The 26,395-nt window shown below is 51.0% G+C and overlaps 1 protein-coding gene and 1 long non-coding RNA gene across 3 annotated transcripts in view; one reads left to right on the top strand and one right to left on the bottom strand.

The window, feature by feature from the left end:
• The first annotated feature begins 11,921 nt into the window (after positions 1-11,921).
• FAM78B (family with sequence similarity 78 member B) overlaps positions 11,922-26,395 on the top strand; it is an 88,297-nt gene continuing 73,823 nt past the window's right edge. For both annotated transcript variants that reach the window (XM_077886821.1, XM_077886823.1), the window contains exon 1: positions 11,922-12,235. In XM_077886821.1, coding sequence (XP_077742947.1) covers positions 11,973-12,235 — 263 coding nt within the window. In that variant the 5' untranslated portion in view covers positions 11,922-11,972. The remainder of the gene's footprint in view (positions 12,236-26,395) is intronic.
• Positions 16,592-22,730, bottom strand: LOC144307233 (uncharacterized). The gene is made up of 3 exons (XR_013374159.1): positions 18,343-22,730; positions 17,478-17,687; positions 16,592-17,358 (listed from the first exon to the last, which is right to left on the bottom strand). It is a non-coding gene; the product is annotated as an uncharacterized LOC144307233 (long non-coding RNA).

Raw genomic sequence — 26,395 nt, 5'->3', positions numbered from 1 at the left:
CTTCTCACCTTGGGAATCTCCTTTCCATCCCCTCTTTTCAGGTCCCATCACTCTATGTAGAAAAGGAGCTGAATTCCTTCCCACTGTTCATTCATTTTTTTGTATGTCTAATGTAGTATTCTAATCTCTTCCTCTCTGAGGAGAAAATGGCTTAGTCTCCTTATACCTCTGCAGAATTATTCTGTTGTGCATTCATTTTATTTTTTTGATTGTTTATTTATTTGAAAGAGAGAAAGAGCACAAGCACAAGCATGAGCGAGATGGAGAAGGAGAAGCAGAAGCAGACTCCTCCTGGAGCAGGAAGACGAGGCAGGGCTCAACCCCAGGACCCCAGGATCATGATCTGAGCCCAAAGGCAGATTCTCAACCAATTGAGTCATCTAGGCACCCCTATTTTGCATTCATTTTAGTTACTACCATAGCATGCTCAGAAAGATGCTCTCCCTAGGGAGTGGCTCTTTATCTTCAACAACCAAAGAATAAACAATAGCCCTTGTGTGATGCTTTCCAGATTGGAAATTGAGTCACAAAATTTAGAGGCACAAGCAGAGAGGGCTTTAAGTCCCTATAGTAGTTGCAGTGGTGGTGGTAACAATATCTGATGAGGACAAAGCCTTTCATACTCTCTGACTGCTGGCACTCCTCAACTCTTAACAACCATGTAAGTAAGCAGGGCAGTCTCCAACAATATTAAAACAAGTGCTTACTCCAATGGTAAATGCTCACAAATATTTCTGCCCTGGCGTTGTGTTTATTTTTACCCTTTTGCATGTGACCTGGCATTCTCAGGTCTTCCTTCTTCTTGAGAAAGACTGGATTAGCTCAAATGTTTAACCCATGCCCTCAGAAAGTTCATTCACTCTTGCAAGATTTCAAAGCCTCCTCCGACTCTGACTTCATGTCACTCCTCAACTGCTGCTCTCCACAATAACTCATACAGTTGTCTGCCTTGTAATCCACCCACATATGGAGCTCAGCATTATTTTTTTAATTCACATACACACACACATACACACACACAGTCTTCATAAATAAGGGAGGCTCCGTTAAGGGTTTGGGGACACAGAAGAATGGGTCTTTTACATGAAAAAAATTAACATGAATGAACCTTTTAAAATTGGATATTAGATTTCCCTGTTCTAATGGGTGGATCTCCCTAGCCATCTTGGTAGGCCCTCCACTCTTTCCTTCTCTGTCTTCTCTTTCTATCCCCCAAATTTACATTCATTTTTGTGCAGAAACCAACCAACATCTTTTTACCAGGTCTCAAGCTCTTTGTCGAATTCTCATCTTCTTCCCCAAGCAGTTTATGAAGGTATTTCCCAGAACAAAAACAGGAGGAAATCTGGAGTCAGTCCTGAAGATTGGCTTTTTGGAATTACCAATACAAGCAAGGAAACTGAAGTTCAAAGGCTTTATGTAACCTGCCCAAGGTCAGTGAGTTGATATCACTTCCAATCTTCCATTAACTGAAACACACAAAGCCTCAGAGACATAACTTTCCAATAAAGCTCACTGTGCCAGGCTGTGAGCTTATTTTAAGATACAATCAATTGTACTTCGAACATTTTAGGGAAACAGTATGGTCCTCTTCACCCAGCTCCATGGAGGGGGTGCTGTGAAGTGAAATTATGATGTGTGGCCTGCTCGATGCTTGTCTCATGTTGCTACAGGATTGTGGGTGTTGCCAACTGCCTCAGGAAGTGTAAACACTAATGTTATTTTGCTTCCACTGTGTGTGGTTCTTACTGAGAGATACAGATAGAATTAGTTTCTATTCCAGTAAACACAATACCCAATTTAAAGAGATTCTCAGGCTTTCTCCTTCCTTTTTGTACTGTTTTCTTCCTATAATGCTCATTCCCTTTATTATAATGTGATTTGGACTTGCTTTCCATTCATAAATCAATAGTTTCCAGCAGTAATAAATACAAGTACTCATTCCACTGGTAAATGCTCACAGAAATGTGTGCCCTCGTGTATGTTTATTTAGCCTGGACTGAGGCCCAGGTTGAATTTTCTGAGTAAACACAACCACACACTAGAGTTCCTTACACAGTCACTCCCTGGGGATCCTCATGCCAGCTCCTCACCACCTCCTGCTGTATCTCTAGACACATGTCTGCACCTCACATTGGATAGGGCAATCCAGGAGGGGTGGGACTTGGAGCTTAACATGAAAATCCCAAAGAAGGAGAGCCTAGATGGCTCAGTAGCTGAGTGTCTGCCTTTGGCTCAGGGCGTGATCCTGGGGTCCTGGGATTGAGTCCCACATCGGGTTCCCTACAGGGAGCCTGCTTCTGCCTATGTCTCTGCCTCTCTCTGTGTGTCTCTCATGAATGAATGAATAAAGTCTTAAAAAAAAAAAAAGAAAGAAAAATCCCACATTGCTGAGAGAAACATGTCTGGTCCTCCAGGTACAGCACAGTGTCAGGAAGGCCTGACCTCAGGACGATAGAAGCTCCTGAAGTGACACATGCATCCTGGGAGGAGGCAAAGCTGTAACAAAGCAGAGAGCAGGATGGAAGTCTGTGAGCAAGTACCAGGTTCAGTCACCAAGGCAGAGTTCAGGGATCTCTCTCCTACCCCTGGGGCTGAGGGACTACTGGTGACATAGGGCAGCAACTCTAGAAGGACTGGGATACTGGGCAGGTTACCAAAACGAGGCTCCCAACTCATCCCATGAAGATTTGTGAATCTGCCACATATGTGTCAGATACTGCTCTGACGCCTGGGAAAACAGCGATAAAATTAAACATGGTTCCCACATTCATGGAGTTTATAATCTAGCAAGGAGGAGAGATCATAATAAAATAAACACAGAAGTGGTTAAGTAACTCCTATTGTGAGAAGGGCTGTGAGGAAGCGGTAGAGGGGCTGTCCAAATGCACAACGGTGAGTCCTCGCTGGACCTGGGTGGTCACAAGCACTGCTGAGGGGGTTGGACATTTAGGTTGAGTCCCAAGGACTCATGCATTTGCTACGTGAATGGCACCCAAGTGAGAGAAAAGGTAAATGCTGAGCCTTCATGCATTCGATGTTTATATTCTGGGAACCACAGTAAGCATTTGGGATACATTAATGAACAAAAAGGTAAAGATCCTTGTCCTCATGGAGCTGGCACTTTTATGGGATGTGGGGTAGAAACTATGTAGGCCTCAATGTGGCTCCATGTGATGGGGAGAACTGCAGATCATGCTACAGGGTAGGAAGGGGCCAAATTACAAAGCCTTCTTCATCCCCAGGGAGGAAGGAGCCTCACATCCCGGTATTTTGTGTCTCCCGCGTACAATACCTGCCTGATGGCTGTTGCTCAGCCCACGGATGAATGAATGAAACAATAAACAAATGGACGAATGGCTTCGGACAGGCCAGGGAACAAGGACAAGGGTGTTTTGGAAAGAGAATTCTCAGTATAATGTCGAAGAAGGGATTGAGTGAGACAGGAAACCAGCTAGAAGTTGCAATTGTCTAGTTCAATGATGGCCATGCAGGTTTGCTTATTTACTTATTTATACACTTGTATATGTGAGCACCATGGCACTGATTGATAGGTCCATTAATACACTACACACAAAAATAGAAATTTTGGGGCACCTGGGTGGCTCAGTCGGTAAAGTGTCTGACTTTTGATTTCTTTTGATTTCAGATCAGGTCATGAGATCGAGCTCCACATCTGCCTCTGTGCTCAGAGCAGAGTCTGTTGTTCCTTTCCCTTGCTCCTCCTCCTGTGCTCTCTCTCTCTCTCTCTCTCTCACTTTCTCTCTCTCAAATACATAAATAAATAAATAAACACATACATACATAAACTCTTCTTAAAAATAGAAATTTTAACAGGAAAAGCAGAAAACAGAAATTCCATTATTTTCTTCCTCTGCTCCAGTGGAGATCATTTTGGAGACCTGCACACTAGACACTGTGGGTGGATGGTGGAGGTGGTGGAGATGAAGAACATTAGCGCCCACGAGGAACCAGCGGTGGTTCTGCCCTCCACACGGCAGTGCGAGAGCGGGGCAGCCAGCCCTGGGGAAGAGTACCCGCCCATACACACTGACCCTGAGATGCTGCCCCAACACCCTACATCAAAACTCCACACTCGGACCCATGTGGAGGAATGAAACATGCCTCATCCAACATCAGTCTGTGCCTGGCAGATAACCCAATGGTGAGGTAAGAAGGAAGGAGAGGGGAAGGTGTCTAGAAGAAATGTGACTGAAGCCAGAAAAAATCCAGAGAAGGTGACGCCTTTTGCTGAGGGTGTTCACTGGCCTGGGTCTACCTGCAAGTGGGTACCCTCATGCGTGCAACCAATGTACGGCCTATCCCCTCCAGTCTTGAAACCAAAACAGAAAATGGAGAGGCTAAAAAGCCAGGAGCCCAACCACAGTGATGATCTGTCCCTTCCTGAAGTTCCTACAGGCAGGGATTATGTTTAATCCATCTGCGCAGGTTGACCCTGGCATCCTCTAGAATGGTGCCAATGCTCACTGCCATTTACTGAACACCTACCATGCACTGAGCATTGCATGAGATTTACATTTAATTAATGTTCACAGCAGCCCCACGAAGTAGACATTGTGTTCTCTCTAATCCCATTTGATAGACACAGAAAATGAAGCTAAGGGACACTGAAATTTTGCAGCTAGTTCTGGTCTAAACAGAGATTAGAACCCAGGCATGTCTGACTCCAGCTGCGTTAGTGCTTCACTGTACCTCCCTCAGCCTCATATAGACCATGGGAGCTGCAGGCCCTGGTCCCAGCTTCCCTCTCTGGCTTCCTCAAACCCCATGCCCATATCCCGATGTACTATGTCCCACTGCCTCCTAAACACCATCCTTTCCATCATGCTTCATGAACTTGGATGCCAATGCTGAGGGTCCTCAGATCCCATTTTGAGTAACAAGGACTTAGAAACTCACTACAGATGCAGTCTCAAGCCCACCCAGACCTACTGAATCAAATCTGCATTTGATCAAGATCCTCAGGGGGTGCCTATGTATGATTTGAGAAGCACTGGTCTCAACCTGAAATGCCCTTTCTCTTACTCCTCACCAGGCTACCTTTTACTCAACATCACTTGAGCATTTACCATGTACCAGGCACTGTGCCTACAACCAAGGAGACAAAGTCGAATTAAATAGGAGACACAAACTCAAGATGATGATAATGTAGTCATGGGAGAGGCACGTAAGTAAATAGTATTTTTAAAAGTGTGAGTGCTATGAACAAAGTAGGAACAGGATGGAGGATCTCATATGCCTCACTGTCTCCAAGCAGCATCATAATACCAGGCACCAAGAAAAGGCTTAATGATATTTCTGGAAGAAAGTAAAGGAGGGAAGGTAATGCAGAGAAAGGGAGGGAGGGAGAAATGAGAGAAGGAAGGAATTGCACTAAGCTATAGTTTCTAAAACGACAACTCAAACAAGACGCTTCCATCGGTGACTTCCCCACTCGAACACTTGGATACCCTGATGTCAAGGTTGCCATAGCCCCCAACCCACCAGACTATCCCCTTTTCCTCTTCTCATGTTACCCACTTGGAAAATGGTGTTTTCATTCTTTTTTTTTTTTTTTGGTGTTTTCATTCTAAGTAGTTAGTCTAATAATCTTAGATTTCTCCTTGACTCTTCCTTCTCCTTTGCTCTTTTGATAAAGCCATTCTAAAATCTTGTTATTCTGTTCATTCATGTGTGAGTTACTCAGTATCCAGTGTGTGCTCTGCGTAGGAGTTCAGGGGTGAAAAAGATCATTTCTGGCTGAAGTGCTCACAGTTTCTATGAGTCAGAGGGTCACAGTGTGTGGGCAGGCAGAGATCTGAATCTCGGCCCAGCCACTTACTAGTTTGACCTGGGGGCAGTCCCTTACTCTCTTTGCACCACCAGCCATAGAGGAGGATCGCACCAACTCAGACTCATCTAAGGACTCAGTGAGACATACACGGTTGCCGCCATCATTATCATCGTCATGGAGCAGGGTGGGCTTTGAACACGCAGTCAAGGACTGAGCTTAAAGAAAGATAGGGATTTGGAAAGGATGAAGCCCTGTTGAGAGAATGGCAAGTCATCTGCTCAGGCTGAGGCCTAGGGTATTTTGGAAGCAGAGACTAAGAAGTCTCAAAATGCTGCTTGGGGTGACATCATGGAGCACTTCAACACCAACCCATGAGACCCCTGGTGAATCTGCAACAAGAAGACACTGGAAGTTTCTACAATAGGGAGAATCATGATTAAAATTTGCTTTTCCCTTGATGTGTTGGATGCTAGTAGCAAAGCTGGAGAGGGAAGAGCCTTCAGCCAGAAGTGGGGTAGTCAGGAGGAGACACTGGCTTGCAGGGAGAGAGGTGCCAATTCACTGAGATAAAGAAGATGGCAGTACTTCTGAATGGAAACTACTAGATGGATGAATGCGCTCTCCTTGAATTGAGGAAATGTTTGGGCTGGAGGGACCAATGTGGAAGACGTCCATGGAAAATAATAGTTAAAGCCAGCAGCATGGGTAAATGCCCTGAGTGAGTTCATGTAGGGGAGGAGAAACCTTTGGGGAGACAGGGACGCAAGAGGTGTCTGAGAGGCTAGGAGGAGAGTTGTGAGATCAAAAAAAGAGAAGGGAAGTAAACCCTACAGATAAGGACCGAGAAAAAGACTTTGAATATGGCAGACACAGGCTTCAGTGACCTCCAACATGATGGCTGAGGAACTAGGGCATCCTTCTTCACAGTCTTTGTAGCCTAAGGTAATGTGAGACTGTTGGGAAAGGCTTGATAGATATTGGCTACGTGAAGCAGCTGTCGCATCTCGGGCTGAGTGCCTTCTGCAAAGAGTCCATGGCTACGGTCCACCTCGTGTCAAGCTTAGCCTGCTCTGGAAGAGAAATTGGTTACTCTGACTTGAAATGGTGGAAGCTGGAGCTCACACCCAAAAAGCAGAGTTGTTTCTTTAACTCTGAACTCTTGGACCTGGAGGATTCATTTACCCTCTTGCCTGTCTTCAGGACATCTAAGCTAGGTGGAAATTAATCCCCATTTTTTACAGCTCCAGAGGCAACAACTTGTGGTTGTCTGTTCTACAGTTTCTGAAAACTCTGGCCAAGGTCAACTCGAAAATAGGCCCTGGTAACCCAGAGTTTCTAAAAAGCACGCTTGACAAATTAAGTAATGAGTCAACCAGTAGGAAAAATAAAGTCAGAGATCGCCCCACTTCTGGAAATTCTGAGCATGGGGTCATCGGAGGCTGAGGGAGTGGACTGTAGAGGAGGTGCAGAGGCCAGCATCCTGGAGAGTGTGCTCTGGGGCTCTAACTTGGGGGAACTGAGGGTCTCTGTCATGTACAAGACCATCAAAAGCATGACATACAAAGAAGCATTTGTGCTGTGCCCCGAGAGTAAACTCGAATGAGCTTATTCACAAGGAATGATTGTCATCAACATCTTGTCAGTGAAGTCTTTCCCTTTCTTGGTGCCTAGAATGGATAACCCATGAACTGGTGTATAGTGCTCAGAGACAAAGGGTATCGCTTTCCACCGAGAAGGTGGATGGTGAGGAAAGTGGAAAGACAAAGAAGTACCACGCAGGAAGAATTAGGACAGAAATATATGCTCACTGGAGGGAAGGTGACAGAGCTCAGAGTTAAGTTATGGTAGATAATATTTTATCGTATTAAAAAATAATTTTAATCATTCTAACATTTGTTGAGCAGCTCCTAGGTGGCAGGCCCTAGGCTGGGCAAGGACATGGCGGATCTCCTTCAGTGAAGCTGGTCACTCTGGAGGTGTGACCAGCTTCACTGAAGGAGATCCGCCTGAGCATTCGACTGTGAAATGGCACAAAAGGGGCTAAGAGAGGCAGGTAGATGATGCTCATGGGGCAGGGACTCTCACTATACCAGGAAAGAAAGAGGAACTTGGGAGAAAGAAAGAGGAATTCTTCCTTGGGAGAGGAATTTGGGAAAGAAAGAGGAACAGCGCAGAGACCTCGCAGCACTTTGAGGACTTGCATTCATGCTCCGTGGAGTAGTCCATTGGCCTTTGCAGACTGAATACTCGTGGATGAACAGTCTCCACTGAGTGGTCTGAAAGGTCCCCATCATGAGGTAATTGTTGAGACACAACTTGAATGGCCTGCCAGGGTGGTGGAGTGCACTTGCAGCCACTTAGCTAGTGAATGGACCACACCCAACGCTTCGCATTCATGTCACCGCACGGCTTAGCTCTTCTCTTCTCCTTGACATCTGTGTAGTAATTCTCCTACTGTGGCTAACATTTCTTTTTTCTTTGCAGAGCCAGGGAAATGTGGAGTTAATAAGGTCCAGATGTAATGAAGTAAGAGTTTATTTTAATGGCAAAATTTATTTAAGTCGCTTTAGAAATCACCTTGGTCCCATATTTATAGAACCATTAAGAGTCTAAGAGGATCCCTTACATTTTTCACACTTTACTGCTTTTGATAGTGGAAATGATATGTCATGGTGACATTCATGATTTTGGAGACTCATGAAGGTCATGGATGAACCCTTTGAGAATGTCAAGGGTCCAGGTCTATGAATAATGAGTTATATTTTACTAGCACTTGACTGGCTATAACAAGGCCTTGTTTTAAGTTTGGAAAGAAGGTATATTCTCCTCTATATGCTTTCCTATAACTTGGAGAAGGCTGCTGTTGCTCTGCCCTGTTTATGGAGGCTCAGCATGTGCTACCAGAAGATGAAGGATGCTACCTGTCCACAACACTACAGCCTGACGAGTCATTCAAACCAACAATGATTAACTTAATTCCCCCAATTGAGTGCTTTTCTCTTAGTCTATTTCCTGGGGCCTCAAACCACTGAAACTCAAACTCTGGCCCCCTCCCCAAAATACCCTCCATGCACCTCAAACTTAGCATACCAACACACCACCTCAATCTGCTTCCAATTCAGTCTCATTTTGACTATTAGAATCAAATGTATTTATTGCTGAAGCCAGGAAATTCAGAGTTGGCCAGACTCTTTCCCCAACATCTAATCAGTTACCAAGTAAATAGATTTTTACCTCTTAAATGACTCTCAAATGCAGCCAGGCCTCTCCAGCCCCATGGCACCACCCCAGCTCGAGGCGCATTGTGACGGTCATCACAATATCCTGACCCCCTGCCTCTAAACTGTCCTTGCTCTGTCCTCCAAAACGATACCAGGTAATTTTTCTCAAAATGCAAACCTTGCACTCTCCGGCTTCCCCTGAAGATCAAGACAGGTTCTGTCAATAACTGGTTCCTGGCCAGTGATTCAGATGCCCACGGTCTGTACAGACCACTGAGAAACACCTTGACCGTGAGCTGTTTATCAACCTGAACACGCCACGGTCTTTCATACCTCTATGCATTTTGCATTTGCCAGACTCTTGTCTTACACTGCCCGAACACTCTCCTCTCCCTGGAGAGCCTCTTTCAGTACCTTCAGCAACCAATTCAAACGTCAGTACTCCGAGAGAGCCACGTACGTGTGCGTCTCTCAGTGGCTGCCTATCTGGCCTCCCCCAGTCCTGGATACACACCGCTATCGAAGTATGTGTCACAGTTTACACTAACAACTTGTGAACAGGTTTGTCTTCAGTGATCCGTGACTCCTGCTCATCTCTGAATCCTAGTACGTCGTAGCACAATGCTTGGCTCCTGCCAGGAAGTCCGTGAGTGAGTGTTTCCTGAATAAAAGGACCAGTGACGGAGATCTGTAGCTCTGTGGTAAAATGACAGAAGCATATCATCAAAGGGCAAAAACTGCTTTTTGGTTAACTATAAAGTGAATCAAGGTGCCAGAGAAGTTAAAACAAGGATGAAGAATGCTTTTATCTCAACCGATTTTTAAATTACTCATCACATCTGTCCTAGCTGAAGACTAGCTGTAGTCAGCCTCCTGCAGCCTGTTAGTTGGAGTGTTTCTCACTTGGGCACCGAATCCTGCAAATGTTCAATGATCACAGAAGAAATACTTAAAGAAAACCTATTGGCTTTTAAATGTAAAATGATGCTCCGTAAAGGGCCTTTGTTAAAAAACCTTTCTGTTTGGTACATTAGACGGCAATATCAGACACATGACTTGGGTCATACTGTACACAACATCCAGTATCTATGGTGGCAGTTTCTGCAGGAGTGACAGTGAGGCTGTTCTTTCTTTACTCCTTCATTCATTCACAGACAACAGGCTGGTCAGCCCCGACACCCTGTGCTCTGGAGAAGCAAAGACCAAACTGGGCCCCGGAGATCCCAGGCTTCCTACGAGGAAGGTGGCTTACTACAAACCGGTGTCCCGGGCTTGCATCATTAAGCGGTTACCGTTTTGCTGTTTTGTTTTGTTTTTTTGTTTTTGTTTTTTGCAGTATTGTCATTCTAGTAACCTAGTCTTTTTTAAAAAAATTTTTATTGGAGTTCAGTTAAGCGGTTACTTTTTATTTTATTTTTTTATAAATTTATTTTTTATTGGTGTTCAATTTGCCAACATAGAGAATAACACCCAGTGCTCATCCCGTCAAGGGCCCACCTCAGTCCAGCCTGGTTCCACTGAATATTCTCCAGTTCCCCTGATACTTAGCAGGTCACAGGTTACCTTGGGTGACATGGGGGGGGGGGGGGCTAGCATTCTAATGCAGCTAGCCGGTCATGCACAGCCCTCCTGCAGGACGCAGCTCCCTGTTCATGCACAGCCCTCCTGCAGGACGCAGCTCCATGTTCAAGCACAGCCCTCCTGCAGGACGCAGCTCCATGTTGGGGGGGGGGGTAAGCCCACCTCGGCTCTGACTCCCCGGTGTGTGGGATTCTGCTGAAAGAGCATTTTCTAAGAAGGAGAGGATCTGGATGAAGGTAGGCGAGGAGTAAAAGCTGAGCTGGGGGGGCCACAACCAAAACTCCTGGCATTTCGGTGACGTGGGGCGGGGTGGGGTGGGGGTGTTCTCTGGGCACCCTCCCTACGTAGGGGTAGGGCGCTTGCAGGAAAAGCTCCCACAGCAGATCCGGCGCATTCCGAGCCACCGCTGGAGGCTTCCTCAAGACAGGGTAGCAGGGGAGCCTAACTCTAACCCCACAAGCCACGTGACGAGCGCCCGGCCTGCCCGAGACGCGGCCGCCCTCCCCGACCCCGCGCAGCCCCGCCCCGCGCCGCGCCTCCCCACGTGCAGGGCCGCACCCCGGCGCCCGCGGCCCTTTAAACACCCCCACCCTTGCACCGCCCCCCCCCCCCCCCGCCGCCCGGACGGCAGCCGGAGAGGGACAAAACTCCTGGCGTTCGGCCAGCGCCCTCCGCGGACCGCGTCCCGGGCCGCCCGGCCCGCGGGGCCCTCCTCCCGCGGCCGCGGCCCCCTGGCGCCCCCACCGGCCCGCGGCGGCCGGGCCCGGGAGTGCGGGGCGGGGCCGGCGGCCGCGCGGGTCTCCGCCGCCGCCTCCGCCTGCCGCTCGGGCCGCCCGCTCGCCCGCCGCTGGGTGCGCTGCACGCGGGGGGCAGCCGCGGTGCAGAGGTTCATGCAGCGGCGGCGGCGGCGGCGGCTGCTGCTGCTGCTGCTGCCGCCGCGGAGGCAGACCGACCGGGCGCCGTCGCCGCCGCCGCCGCCGCCGCCCTCCCCCGGCTCCATGCCGCCGCCGCCTCCTCCCCGGCGAGGGGCGGGGGGCTCCGGCCCCGGGTGGGCTCCGCTCCGCGCAGCGCCGCTGCCCGCTCTGCCCTCGGCGGGGGCGCCCGCCGCCTCCTAGGAGCGCACGCTCGGCGCGCCCTGCCCGAGAGAGGGGGCGGGCGTGGGCGGGCGGCGGGCGGCGGGGACCCCGCGCGGCGGCCGGAGGAGGGGGCTTCCCCGGAGGATGCCCGGCGGCGGCGGCGGCGGCGGCGGCGGCGGCGGCGCCCGGCTCCCAGGCGCGAGCTGAGCCGGCCCGGGAGCGGCGTGACGGGCGCCCCCGGCCGCCCGCGCGGGCCCCCGCGCTGCCCCACGCCGCGCCGCGCCGGCGCCGGGCGGCAGGATGGGCTGTATCCAAAGCATCACCTGCAAGGCGCGGATCCGGCGCGAGAACATCGTGGTGTACGATGTGTGCGCCACCATCGACCAGTGCCCCACGCGCATCGAGGAGACCTCGCCCATCGTCCTGCGCTACAAGACCCCCTACTTCAAAGCCTCGGCCCGCGTGGTCATGCCCCCCATCCCCCGCCACGAGACCTGGGTGGTGGGCTGGATCCAGGCGTGCAACCAGATGGAGTTCTTCAACACCTACAGCGACCTGGGCATGTAAGCGACCGGCGGCGCGGAGCCGGAGCGGGGTCCCCGGCCCTGGCCCCGCGTCTCCTCCCCACCGCGACCCTCCTCCTCCCCGGCTCCTTCCTAGCGCTCGCCCCATCCTCTTTCTAAACCTTCCTCCCGCCTCCTCTTCCACTTCCCTCCTCCCTGCGCTTTTGTTTCAGTGACAGGGCGGGTGTAGGGAGGCTCCTCGCGAAGGCATCTTCTCGTGGTTTGCTCCCGACTCCCCGTGAACGCGAGGAGGACGGTGCGCGGCGGCGAGAGCGCGGCGGGGAGGGCTCGAGACACGGGCGTGGGGGCGGCCGGCGAGCGCCCTGCGAGGTTTCGGGGCGCCGTCTGGGCTTGATGGGGCTGCCGGGGGCGAGTGCGGGGTGACTGCGGAGGGAGGAGCGCAGCGGAGTGCCGGGGGCGCACGGGCTGGTGCCGTGCGTCCTTTGGAGAAGCCCGGGAGGGCTCGCGGGAGACGGTCCCGGGCATCCGGGCGGGACTTGCTGGTTCTGTCCGGGTCCCCAGGCCGGGGAGCCTGCAGGCGCTTCCTTTCGGAGCCGCGCACCCGGCGGAGCCGCTCCCTGGCCCGGCGCCCTCTGGCCGAGCGCGCGGCGGTGGGGAGCGCGAAGGCACCTTGTGCGCGCGCGGCCTGGGGGCTGGCGCCGCGCGGGGTTTTCCTTGTGCTCCGGGGAAGTACGGGTCTCCTGGCTGTCCGGGGTCCTCACTCGCTCCAGAACTTTACGAGCTGCGGCGCTGGGAGGGATTCCCCGGCGCGCCCCCCCGGCGAGTCCAGGCGGCGAGCTGGGAGCTCTCCAACTTCTTTCAGCAGCGCCGCTCGGTGCGCGCGGGGCTGGGCGGCTGCGGGGAGACCCGGCATCTCGGCGACCCGGAGCCCGCAGCCTGTCCCTTCCAGGACTTTTTAGTTACTCACTTTTTTTTTTTCTTTTTTAAACTCCCTGCCACCCTCCTTGCAGAAGCCCACTCTCAGCAGTCGGCGACTACAGTGGCTAAAAGGTTTGGAGGGGGCGCTGCGTTCTCCCTGGGTTAGCGTTGATCTAGAGCACCCTAATTAGCCCACAGCCTATAGAGGAAACCCATTTCTGGAAATCCGGCCTCACTTCATTTATTAACGGAAGACTCTAGAGCTCCCAAGGTTCATCCGTTGAATATATGGGGCAAGGGAGTTTCTCTTTCGAAAGGCCAAAGTATCTTTTTAATGGCAGTTTTGCACGCTTTTTATTGCACTCTGTGAGCATGTAAGTTAACACTAGTCATAGGTGCTAAAAGAAATCTTGACAGGTTGTTTTGTCCTTGTCCCCCCCCCCCCACTTCCCCCTAAAGGAGTTGGAACTTTCCTCTTCAAGCATAAAAAAAGCTCAGTGCAGGAGAAAGCTCTTTCCCAGTGAAGATGTGTGAGAGCCTAGTTGCTTCCTATGTGACTGTTTGCTGTGTTATCTTTCTGGAAGACAGCTGATTGTAAGAAATGGGGGACATGTTATTTTGGGTGAATCATGCCGTTTAAAAAACAGACACACCCTCCAAAGGATGATTACATCTGCACACATGGGACTCTCAAAGCTGTCTTTTACAAACCCATTATTTCCCATGAAGTCCGGAAAAAGCCCCAGACCAGGCAAAAGCCTTCCCTTTTGTCTCCCTGCCCTGGCCCTGGTGGCCGCTTGCACCTCGCCTGGGTGGGTCAGGGTGGGGACCCTGCAGAGGATGCTGGGAGGGACCTAGCAGAAACAGCCAGGCCTCAATGTTGCTTCGTGTCCCTTGTGAATCAGTAAGTCAAAAACAAATACATAGATCATTTCTTTCCGTAAAAGAAAATTTATTCTACCTCAGTTAAAAGCCAAGCTGAGAATCAAACAGACACAGTAGTTGAACTTCCTTAAATCTGTGGGTGAGTGTGTCCACAGCGGAACCAACTTTAATGGGCATGAACTGGTGTTGGATCTGAGGGGCACTTGCTCTCTGACTGAATTCTTGCCTTTGGGGCTTGGAAAAGAGGTTTGCTTTTAAACTGCCACTATCTGTATTTTAAGATTCTTGGTGTTCATACTGATGCAGAGAAGCAAAATAGTGCCCAAGAAATCATGAAGCTTTTATTGTAGATCTGTGTCCAGAGTCCACCTGTCTTCATGGTTGCAACAATTTCTATGTTTAAGGATACCTTGGAACCCAAATTTGATTGAACCAATTTCCACAAAAATGTTTATGCCCTGAAAACTTAGCCAGAGCGGACTTTTTAATGGGATGTGATAGTGCATAAAAGTCATCACAGTCTGTTAGTTATTATCCACTTTAGCCAGTATCGTGAGTTGGGGGGGGGGGGAACCCACTGCAAGTTGAATTTTCATCCTGCTGCAATGCTCTTGTTACATGAAGCATGAAATGATCCCTAGTATAGGTTAGAAAGCTGCCTTTTTAACATTTTAAAAGGGACTGCCAGGGGAAACCCACAATTTAAAATGGCAATAAACTTCTAGTGACAAGCTTAAAAGAAAACATGAGCTTTTGTGGTTTAAAGTTTCAACATTTCCAAGAAGGAGTAGGTTTCTGAAGGAGCATTTGAAATAGTTGGTGACCATGATGGCCAGAGCTTAATTTGAACTTGAACTCAAGTGACCTGGAACATCTTCATATGATTGCATAGAACCCAGGCTGGCGAATACTTACGTCATCTACTTATTTCTCCTTTGGCCCTGGTGTACCCCGCTGATGCAGCCGTGATGCAAGTCTTCATCTTTCAGGAATGAAGGGCCTCTGGTTTCTTTCAGTCATCCCATCAATAAACAAATATTTATCAAGCGCCTCTCTCTGATACGGGCGCCAGCAAAGAAAGCAAAGGACCCAGCAGGCAGCTTCAGTGTTCCTCAGTGTAGGGAGGAAGGACACGTGCAGAACAAGCCATTGCTCCCAAAGTAGTGTAGGAGAGATTGCTGGAGAGACTGAAGGAGGGGGGAGGGGGGCGAGGAGGAGGAACAGGGGCAGGAAGGTGGGGTTTTCTAGAGGCAGAAGGCCTGGAGCTGGATGTGAGGATTGGATAAGGTTCAGCAAGACAGCGAGGGGGACTAGTTCCAGAGGGGAAAGAACAGCAAATATAAGGAGGCAGGAAAATATAAGGTGTTATAAGAGAGCGTAGGTAGGCCTTGTGGAGCTTTCAAGTAGGAGAGCAGTGGGAGATGAGGTCCGAAAGCGGGCCAGGGTCTGTTGGGAAAGGACTAGGACAAAGAGAAGGGAAGGCTGAGATCAGGTCTCCTGAACCAGACAGTGTCAAGAGGCTCTTGATACTTTATTCATACCTCTGGGGCATGCGGGGGTGTTTCAACAGAGACGTAAACCTCTGTGATGGGACACTTCGGAGTGCTACAGCATGCCACCCGAGAGGTTTGAACAAAGAATGGGGTTCATGTGTCAAGATGAATGAGGTGAAGCTGGGGTCAGGGGTAGAATGGCAATAGCTAAAGCTCCTCTCCACGCCAGCCCACGTACATCATCTTCTGGAACTATAAGGAGATTGTGGTCAACCCAGGGCTGGGACAACCTTGGCCTGAGTGAAACTTGAGGAAGTCAGAGCTCACTCCTGCCTGTCTCTACTCCTCCTTCAGAGCGAATGGTAATGAGGATTTGACTCTACTTACCCACCTTTGTTGCCTGTTCAGTCCAGTCCACACTGGTTTCTATCCATTCCAGAATTGTTCTGGCTCAGTTTGTGATTTCCATGTTACCAATCCAGCAGATGCTTTTGAGAGACACTTACTCTTTCAGCAGTCTTCCACAGAACCGACAGCTTCTTCCATCTTGAATCACTCCCATCTTTTAGCTTCGTGCTATTCTTCTAGCTGTTTCTCTGCCTTACCTCGGAGTACAGTTCATCAGGACGTTACTCATCTGATCCTCTCCCTGGGTAATTTTATCCATCCCAGTGGCAGTAGAGGCTCTGTGTGATGTGCGGTCACCTGCGGTAGAGGGGTATGTGCATCTGTGCACAGTTTCCACTTGGCTGTCGCAAAGACATCTCAAGCTTACCATATCCAAACCGGAACTCTTGATTGCCATGACAGCTCCCTCCCCAAATCTGCATCTCCGCCCTTCTTTCCCCATCTTGGTAAAAAGAACACCTCCAGCCCCCCTAGCAGCTCAGGCTGAAACATCTGTGTGTCATGCTAGGTATTTTCCCATGAGTCCAGTTCATCCTCAGACCCTGCTGGTCCCATCTCCAAGACAGCTCTGTAATCCGTCCACCAGTCTGCATCCACTCGTACCCTCCCAGGACAAGTCACCATCAACTGCCACCTGCTCCAACAGAGGATCTCTAGCCAAACCTCCCACCTTCATTTTTGCCCTCCCTCCAGTCTCTTCCCCACACGGCGGCCAAGTGATATTTTAAAAACATAAATGTCATCACTTTCTTGGTTGAACTCTTTTACTGAGTCTTCCATTGTAATCAAGGGGCAATGGAAAGGCCTCTTCCCAATCTCTGAATTTCTATCCTTAAGCCATGTTAGCGAGTTTCTATTTCATAAAAACAAACAAACAAAACAGCTTCATCCCAATTCAGAACTTTTCCTTGTGCCGCTTAATCTGAAATGCTCTTCTTGCCCAGTCTTTTCTAGCACATTCCTGCTTCTTATTCAGGTCTAAACCATTAGCTCCTCAGAGGCCACCTGAATTTCACAGTTTAAATTAGGGTCCTTTTGTTCTCTTGAGCGAGACACTATTCTTTTACTTGTTACAGTTCATAAGAACATAATGGCACATTTATTTAACACCTGACCCTTCTACTAGACTATAAGCCCCATGAAAGCAGATATTATATCTATTTTATTCTCTATGAATAATGCTTAGCTCCCAACAGATATTATCCTAGCAGATACTCCATAAACATTCCGAAAGAAATTAATGAGCCATTTTTTCAGACCTCAAATCAGAGGTCATCTGCAACAAATCATGTCTCGCTTCAAAATCAGCTTTTTTTCTTTTTTTAAGATTTAGTTTTTTTATTAGAGAGAGAGAGTACACAGGGAGGGAGGGAAAGAGAGATTCCGGAGCAGACTTGGCGCTGAGCGTGGAGCCCAGTTTGGGGCTCAATTTCGACCTCATAACCCTGAGATCATGACCTAAAACCAAGAGTCAGACAGATGCTTAACCAACTGCATCACCTAGGTGCCCCTCAAAGTCAACTTTTCATTATTACACCTTGGGCTAACCAGACCAAGCCCTTGAACTCTAGACAAACCTGCTGTTGCTCAGCATACATGTAGTTTAACGCTGCTGTGCTTTTGTGTCGTTCCGTTCTGTGTTGTCCCAGCAGCTCCACTGCTCCTCAGCACCAGGCTTCCGTCTTATCACTTGCTCTGCCCCCATGCGGTGACTGCATCAGGAGCAGTGTCCAGCAAACACCGAAGCCTCACTTTCCCGTCACCTGTGACCAGGTGGCACTCAGGGCCTGCCCAAGGAGAGGTAACATAGAGACCGTGTCATAGCGTTGTTCACCTGCATCAGTGACTGCTGGCCTGAATCTCAGGACCGTGGGTGCTTTAGTACCTCACCCCTTAGGGTCATTTCCCCCAAAGCTAGCACTTCCCTTCGTGTTCATCACTGCATGCTGCCTGCATGTTCACTAGAGCTTTGAGTGTGGCCCTCATCGGTCATAGAGATGCCTCTTTTAGACATCTGATGAGCCCCCAAGCCACTTGCATCAATGCCCATCCCCCATTCCCATTACATCCCTGACATGGGGGACTCATGATCTGGAAAGAGCTAGAGCTGCTCTTCACCAGAAGTGTCTGGGACTCCCAATCTAGAGCATCAGATGGGAAACGGAATCCACTTCCCTCATGAGAGTCCTGAGTGCCCTTGAAGGGGAGCTGGCCTAACCTTTTGCCTCTAATCTTCTCCATCTTAGAGAAGTGGAACAGGGAGGATTAGCAGGTCTTATCAGGAAGCATTAAGCTCACTGGAGATAAAGCACAACTCTGGTGCTGGAGGGGGTGGGAACCAGAGGGGCATCAGGGAAAGGGTTACGAGGGGGGTTAAAAATGAAATATGGCTGGTGTAACCTGGATGCACAGGGTGGACAGGGACAGCAGGGTGTCAGTTACCTTCCACTGCGCAGCAGAGGCGAATGTCTTTGGGGTCAGGTCTGCAGATGCTTCATGTTCCAGGCTAAGGGAGAAGGGCTGGCGATTGGGTAGGGACCTGAAGACTGGTGTGGGGCACAAGATCCCAAATATCCCTTACCCTTTGATTTCTATAGCACTTGGATATTGGCTGACCCTCCTCCGTCCCTGTTGATGTGCCCATCTTCCTGAGGAGGAGACTGAGGCTCGGGGAGGTCAGAGGACTGGAGGGCACTTGCATAGCAAGTGGCGGCATAGGGACTGTCTTCTGACCCTGTACCTCGCCTGTCTGTAGGTTTCCGCAGCTTGGGCCAGCTGCAGAGGGGACCGGCTAGCACCCCATTCATATCAGCACTAGGAAACCTAGCGGTTACAGCTGCCAGGGCCTGGGGCATCACTGCTTCTTCAGTGAGGAGAGGCTTGGGGTTGGGATCACCTGGGTAGGTGATTCCATAGCTCCCTTCTGGTCCAGCCACTTGAGCCACAGATAACAGAGGCGCTGCCGTTTCTGATGTGTTAACACTAAATAGGCCCCAGGAAGTGCCCACTATTTATAAATGACTCTCATGAGAAGAGAAATACCATGAAGTCAGTAGCAGGAGAGCATCCTGGTGAACACTCACAGCTAGGCAAGGCCCACGTGGTGCTGGGGTCCCTGGGAGGGGTTGGGGTGCACACACCAGCCGCAGAGAAACCCCCACAGAGTATTGGGCAAGCTGCCTGCTGTGCTCACCGGTCCTCCCCCATCAGTGACATACCCTGGGGTTGTTGCCATGGGTTTTAGAACGAGGGGGGTGGTGTGTCCAAGTGGCAGGAGAATTGCTGGCATCCAGGAAGGATGATAAGGAGATAGTCTGGTAGATGTACTACTGAAAGGCCGCGAGGAGAGGGGGAATGGTGACATGAAGGGTCTGTGTGCTGAGAGCTTTTCCACGGTGGCCCCCCAGGAAATCTCAGCAGCGAGGGGGGGACTCCCATGGCAGCGGGTTCAGTAGCTAGTCCGGGGCCTCAGGTGGCAAGCAGCCCGACCAGGAGTCCAGGCCTCTGGGTACCATGGACGCACTGCTCCTTCTAACCCACTGCCCCAACTCCTAGGAAGAAGGTGCTCCAAAATCACTCCGCAAAATATTGTTGTCCCTCTGTGGTTTGCTAGTCTTTTCCAAAATGGCCCAAGCTATAGTGATTTCTCTGATTTGCGAATTTCCTCACTCCTTTGGAAATGGAGACAGTCATTCTGAGGTTAGGGATGTGGATCTTTCAGAGCTCTGGCTGACGGTGGCAAAGGATGTGAGCAGTGAGAGCCGAGTCTTTGGAGGGGGGAGCAGAGAAGGCAGCCCCCAGCTCTCGGGGACCCCAAGCCAGCCAGTCTGGGCTGCAAGTTTAGCCCTTTGCTGCCTCCTCCAGGAGCTGCCTCGAGGGTCCCATGTCAGCCCTGATGGGCAGCAGGACAGTCACCAGCAGACAGTCACCCAGGCCCCTCAGTTCCTGCACTTCAGAGTCTGTTTGTCCTTCAGACTCTTCAGACAATCGCTGTTTGGACAGATGACCAGGAAGAGAAGGAAGACCCAGTTCTGGTGGCAGGAGGACCTTTGGCTCACTGGACGGACATCCCTCTGGCTCCTGGGAATTCTAGTACTATTATTCCTTTCCCAAGGCCCCCTTGGGCTACTGTGTTAGCCCTGCGGACCCTTCTCCTTCACTGGGTCCTGGGATGCTAGCCAGATGGAAACAGCTGCTCACTGTGCCAGCTGAGGATACCACCGCTGGCTCCCCAGCGCAGGGGCTCAGGTCGGAAGAACCCAGGTCTTCCTGGGTTCGAGCACCAGTCACATGACCTTTGGCAGGTATCTTAACAGTTCAGTGTCTGCTTTGCACACATGTCATTGGGCGATGAGATCTATTCTATCCTATCTCCATCACTGGGGGGTAGAGACTGTGATGGAGTTCTCCAAATTGAAATGTGCTGTCCACACGTTACTGTTATCACTATGGTTATCACTATGGGGCATGACTCTTGTCACTAGAGGATGACTCTCGATGAGCCTCAAGGAACAGAGAGGTCTTGACTGTGGCCCTGTGGCTTCTGGGCAGAAAAGCATTCTGACTCTAAAGATAGGTCCCAGAGGAATCTGCTGCTGCTCTCTGGCCCCACTCGGACCCGGAGGGGAGGCGGAGAAAGTCTGGCTTTTGCACATAGGGATCCAGGGCTACTTTGCACACATACTCGAGGGGGTGAGGGGAGTGGCTACCCCTCATCCCACCCAGAAGCCGCCCTCCCAGGCCTCCTCTGAGCTGTGGGCTCTGTGGGCAGCATCCAGGACCCCGAGTGCTTCCAGTTCCTGGACAGGACACCTGCGACTCAGCCACGTACTCATGGAGACCCCCACCCTGTCCCAGAGCCCTCCTGAGGTGACAGGGTCAATCGGGTGAGTTGCCTAGGACTTGGGGGCGATGCTAGAGTGTGTAAGCCATGCTGTCCTGGCTCAGGAAGGAGCTGTAGCCGTAGACTCTGCAGCCCGGGGAAGACAGACCAACACCTGAAATGATTTGCATCCAAATTATTATTAATATGTCTGCTGTCATGAATATGCTTTATTCTCTCCGTGGAAAGTGATTTTGTCTCTTTATAAGGAGACCTCACATAATTAGCCTGACGACAGTCATGAAACATCATTAGGGCAATGGTTATTCTCATTTAAGGTAGCTAAGCCGAGGCCCGAAGAGGCTAAGGAGTGTGGTCCAGGTGACCAGGTGACCCCAGCAGGCGTGGGGTGGGTCAGGCCCGGCGCCTGGGCCCTGCGGCTCCTGCCCTCTGGCCTCCCCGTGCCAAGTGCACAGTCAGCCAACCCTGGACAGGGCTGCGGACGAGAGCCGTGCCCGTTGACCACCTCTGGGGCAGCCAGCATTTGCAGCCTCTAAAGAGAGAGCAGATAGGAACCTCTCAATGTATTCAACAGAAGCAACGAGAAATGTGCAGGCTGTCAGATTAAAGTGGAATAAATAAGTCCGTGGTGTCTGATGCCACCTCAGTGGGGGTTCTGTGACAGGCCCGCCTCAGACAGCCTCTGGCCGGTGCCCTCTCCTGGGGCCTGACCTTTCCAAGCTGGCTCTGGGCCTGTGTCAGGCTGCGGCGCTCAGAGGCTGTCAGAGGTCCAGCTAATGGGAAGCAATAAACCCGCATCCTCGGTCAGCGGGCCCTGCAGCATCTTGGGGGGCAGGCGGGCTGGGGAGGTCAGGGCTTCTGGGCGACAGGACTCGGCAAGGTGGGAATGGCCAAACCAGGCCCATGAGATGTTGCTTTGCTCTGGACGTCGGGGAAGGGGACCGGGGTCAGGCACTGGGGTCTGTGGGGACCGAGAGGCTGGAAGAGGATGCAGACAGGCTGGCTCTGAGAGAGCAGGATGCCGCCCTCCTCTCCTCCCTAAGAGCCACCGGCTGAGCCTCCGATCCCAATGGCATCCTCCACACCTGAGGCTGGGGGACTCCATTCAAGACCAGATTTTTTTTTTTAAGGGCCCGCAAATAATTGAGATTCTGTTTCCAACTTTCATGAATCACCTTCACATTTTTAAAGAAATTTGTGTCAGAAAACTGTCTTCGTGGCCTTTGGAGCCTGGGAGCCTGTCTGGTGCTGGGCCCCACGTGCGCTTTAGGGAAGGAGCAGGTATTTGCCTGCCGTCTGTCTCCCCATGAGGCCGCCGTTTGTCAAGCACGCATCTTGTGCTAACTGCACCATGTGCACATCTGTGAAGTAGGACCGTTACTTTCCCCACATTTGAGAAGAAGAAACTGAGGCCCTGGAGAGGTGGAGTAACTTCCCTGTCATTACCCAGCTAATCAGTGATACTCAGGATTAGAAACCAGATTTCCAGAGACTCTGACATGATGCTACCTCATGAAGGGGTGAGCGAATGAATGCACCAATGAATGGATAGGGGAGTGTTCGGGATATTGCCTGAGTGCTTGCTTTTGTCCTCACTGAGCAAACCTGGAGAACAAAGGGTTTAATCAGATTGGAAATAGCCAGCCTCCTCGCCTTTCAGCTGGTTTGCTCAGCTGGTCAGGACATGACGTTAATGAGACCAGGGTCTTGGGGTCAGACCCAAGGGACCCTCCTAGCACCTGAGTTAGCATTTGTTACCCTTGGAGCTACCTGGCAAGTGACCACTACCAGCTACCAGTCATAGCAGAGTCTAGACTAAAGAGAAACACCCAGAAAAGTGCAGCTGAATCATCCATAAGTCTCAGGGTGTTAGTACAACGTGGGCCCCCCTCCTTGCTGCTCATCTTACAGACGGCAACACCAAAGCCCCAAGAAGGGCCGTGACACAGCCAGTGAGTGGTACAACCAGGCCACAGACCCAAGTCCTTCTGACTCCGGGCACCTCTAGCCTGGGAAGGAGGCATTGGGTCACCACCGCCCATCTTTTCATCCCTGCCTCCACCGCCCTATTCCCACCTCGCAGAGGGTCCCCCATTTCTGGGCAGGGATGGCCACCTGCCCAAGAGAGGAAGCAGCAGAGAGTACAGGTAGAGCCCGGCCCTCTGCGGCCTGGGGGAGGAGCTCACATCAGCCCAGGGGACGTCTACACAGTTGCCAGGAGCAGAGAGACCAGCCTCCTCCCGGTGTCCATAGACAGTGATGAGCAAGCAAGAAAGGAGAGGGTCTCCCCAGAGATGTCCATCACAGATGGCAGGAAACGGGAGGGCTTGGCAGCCTGAGGGAGGAGGGATGTGCGGGGAACCTGAGACTCTGCCTGGATGCCAGCAACTCAGAATCCCTTCCCCCCCACCTCCCAGCCCCCTCGCACCCGGGGACTGATGCCGTACACGGGCTCCCTGGCCCGCTGCCCACACACAGGCAAGGTAGCTACATGGCCCCTGGCAGCTCCAGAAGAAACAAGATCCAAGTGGTGTCAAAGGTGACAGATTGTGAGGGGCTGGGGGCCCTCCCCTGACAGCAGGGCTCAGCTGGGAGGCCCCTATGGAGCAGAACAGATGGGGGAAGTCTGAGAGGGAGATCCTAGCAGCCTGGAGACTCTGTTTCTGTTGTGGCTTTTGGTTGGGTTTCTCTCCACTTTTTTTTTCCCTTTATTATTTTGTTGTCATTGTTAACTTGAGGCATCATGACCTACGTGTGCTGTCTGCTTACTCTGAAGAAGGGAAGGATAGGGGGAACAGAAGCAAGCCGGGCAAGGCCCATACAGTTTGCCCTTGGTGGGATTTGAGGGGGTCCGCAGGAAGGACTGCAGAGGGGGCCGCATGTGCCTCCGAGCAGCCTGTCACCTGGGCTGGTCTGGTGGCTCCAAAGCTCTTTCTCCGCACCACTGCAGGCTGCCTGTCGTGAGGACTCTGGAAGTTCAGAGCAATGTCAAGTGCTCTGCCCCTCTTATACGGTCCTGTTCCAGCCTGGTCCTCCCTCTCAGCACTTGCACTGGGGCCCAGCTCTGGCCCAACCTGAGGGAGAGACGCCTTCAAATCTCCTGGCCTAGTTGGGCTCCTCACCATCGTCCTGTTGGCCTGTGTGGCCTTGTCAAGTCTACCACGTGTTGTGCCATCTCTGCGTCCATGTCCGCATTTCCCTGCCTGGTTTCTGGTCCTCTGCTTATCTCGGGCCACCCACCCTGTCAAGCTGCTGGAATTTACCCAGATGCCTGCCCCTACCCCCACTGTTTTCCTGGGTCCTCCCTGTCAGTCTCCCTCTCTCTCTCTGAGGTAGGGCAGAAAAATGCAGAGGGAGTCCTGGCCAAAAGAGCCATGCTGTCCTTTGCCCTGGGAGCCCTGAGCCACCCTCCTCTTCTTCGTACCCTTGGAGCCTGCACTGGGCTGCCTTCCTCTCATGGAGGATGGGGTGGGGATTTCAAAAGCCACGGAAAGATCTTTATAAAGAAAATTGTTTGTGACTTACAGAGGCAACTAAAGTAGAGTTTTGGAAGTCTGGCAAGGCAACTGAAACTCAGGCAAGATCGGAGGACTGGGGACATCGCATGGTGGGTGGGACAGGGAGGGGACAGATTGATTGTCAAGCCTCCAGGGCCAGGCCACTCACAGAAGTCTGTAGCAGAAGGATGGGGAATGAGAAAAGTTTAAGAAGATGGTTCACTGCCCTGTCCTCTTGGCGACCATCAGGAAGGCCTGGGTATCAAGAGCAGACCCTAAGATGTGGGAAGGAGGACAACTGATGGGTGTGGACAGGGCCCAGGGAAGCCACAGCCAATCAGGTTCCTGCCCAGTGAGGCCAGACAACCTCTCAGAGGTCATCTTTCCAGAGCCTGGAGCCCACAGAGAATCTCACCATCTGGTGCATCCATGGGGCTGCCCAAGACTTTCAGAGATGGAACTGTTGCATAACGAGACAAAGGGTCAGACCTGAGGGTTGTCTAGAAGGGGCCATTGTGCAGATTTGGAGCTAAGGGCCCCTTTCTCCTGCAGATGCCACTGGGTCCTCAGCCTAGAATGGAAGGGGTAATGCAGCATCGGTCCACCTGGTAAGGTTTTCATGGAAACCGTATCTGTCAACCTTGAATCTGCGGATCTGTGCAGATTTTTCCATTAAGCAGCCAGTTCTCTGTAGCCAAATGGTTGAGGGATGGCGGGCCCAGAACTTGAAGCTGAGACACTTGGGCACAGCACCCTCTGGGGATGGATTGTGAACACCTGGATCTTCAGCTGGTTTCCTCTCTACTCACATAGCGCCACAGTTTCTGTGGTTTGTGGCAGTGACTCAGGATGGAGAAGTCATAGGCCAGGTACCCCCACAACCAGACAAGCAACCACGGAGCCCAGAAGAGGAAGTATGCTTCTGGATCAGGAGACAGGTGTGTTTAGGTCTTCACTCCGAGAGAGAAACCCATCCTTACTTGGAGGCTGAGAGGGTTTTTTCTAAGAGGTGCTCTCAGCATCTGGTGCTTCTTGAAACGTCTGGGCATCAGAGTTAGAGTCTAGAATTTCACCTTAGTATTTACAACTTGCCACAGAAAAGGAAAAGCATTTTGGAATGCTTTCATGCTATTCCAAAAGAGCAAAGACATTGAAAAAAAAATATTCTGTTAGAAACATCTCCGCTTAAATGGAAGCAGAGCGACCAGAGAGAAGGAAGTGGGTAGGTGGCGAGGCGGTCTTCGCTGGGACAGGTCAAGGGCTAAGTATATCCAGAGTTCAAGAGCACAGACCTGTTTACAGGGTAGCATCAAACTCTTGAGCTGTTACAGCTCTACCTGCAATCGTTTCCATTCTGGAGGGTTCAGTTTCTGTCCTGCCCTCCCTGTTTGTCAACATTTTGATACACGCATGACCCGGGATGGAACTGAGATGGATCACCCTGACACTTGGCTCCTTGGCAAGAACCAACTTCCATACAAGCTCAGAATCTTAGTTCTGGGGTCACTCCATCCAGCTTCTGAATAGTCACTATTTATTTCCCTAAGATCAAACTTGTTAGTTGTGTTGTGCAAATGTTCCGCGTTCTTGCCAAGTTGTATCTGCTCGATCTATTAGTTACTGAGAAGATGTGTTGAAATTTCTCTCCGTGCTGGTGCGTTCATGACTCTCTTCCTGCAGGGCGCTCAAGTTTGCTTTAGATATTTCAAGGCTGAGCCAGCTCACTTCTTTGGTTTTGCTTCATCTTCATTTTGGACCTCTGGGGAATCTGTTTTGCAAGCTCAACCATGGATTCCATGAGAGATTTGTAATGGAGGGTTTTTCAAGATATTTATTTAATTACATTATGACTTCCGTCCTAGGTTCTTTTGTTCCATAACTACAGGCAAAAGTAAGGCAAGAAAAAAATAAGCTTTCAGAGGCTACTTTTTCTGGTCTGAAGGAATATCTTTCAAAGCAAGATATTTTACCCTTTGGTAATAAGAGCTGAGGCTTCTTAGCACCTCACCATTGGGGAGTGGAGAGAGGAACCAAGGCACAGCGAGGATCTTGGGTTGAGGGAGTCTGGCAAGACCCCTGCCATGCACTGGACACAGGCTTACTGCTGTCTCAGTGACTCAGTGTCTCTGTGGCATCATAGAGATTCTGTGATTCT

The sequence above is a fragment of the Canis aureus genome, chromosome 38, assembly GCF_053574225.1.
Source record: "Canis aureus isolate CA01 chromosome 38, VMU_Caureus_v.1.0, whole genome shotgun sequence".
NCBI classification, from domain to species: domain Eukaryota; kingdom Metazoa; phylum Chordata; class Mammalia; order Carnivora; family Canidae; genus Canis; species Canis aureus.
The sequence above is the reverse complement of the archived record's forward strand: the minus strand, read 5'-3'. Positions and strand labels throughout refer to the sequence as shown.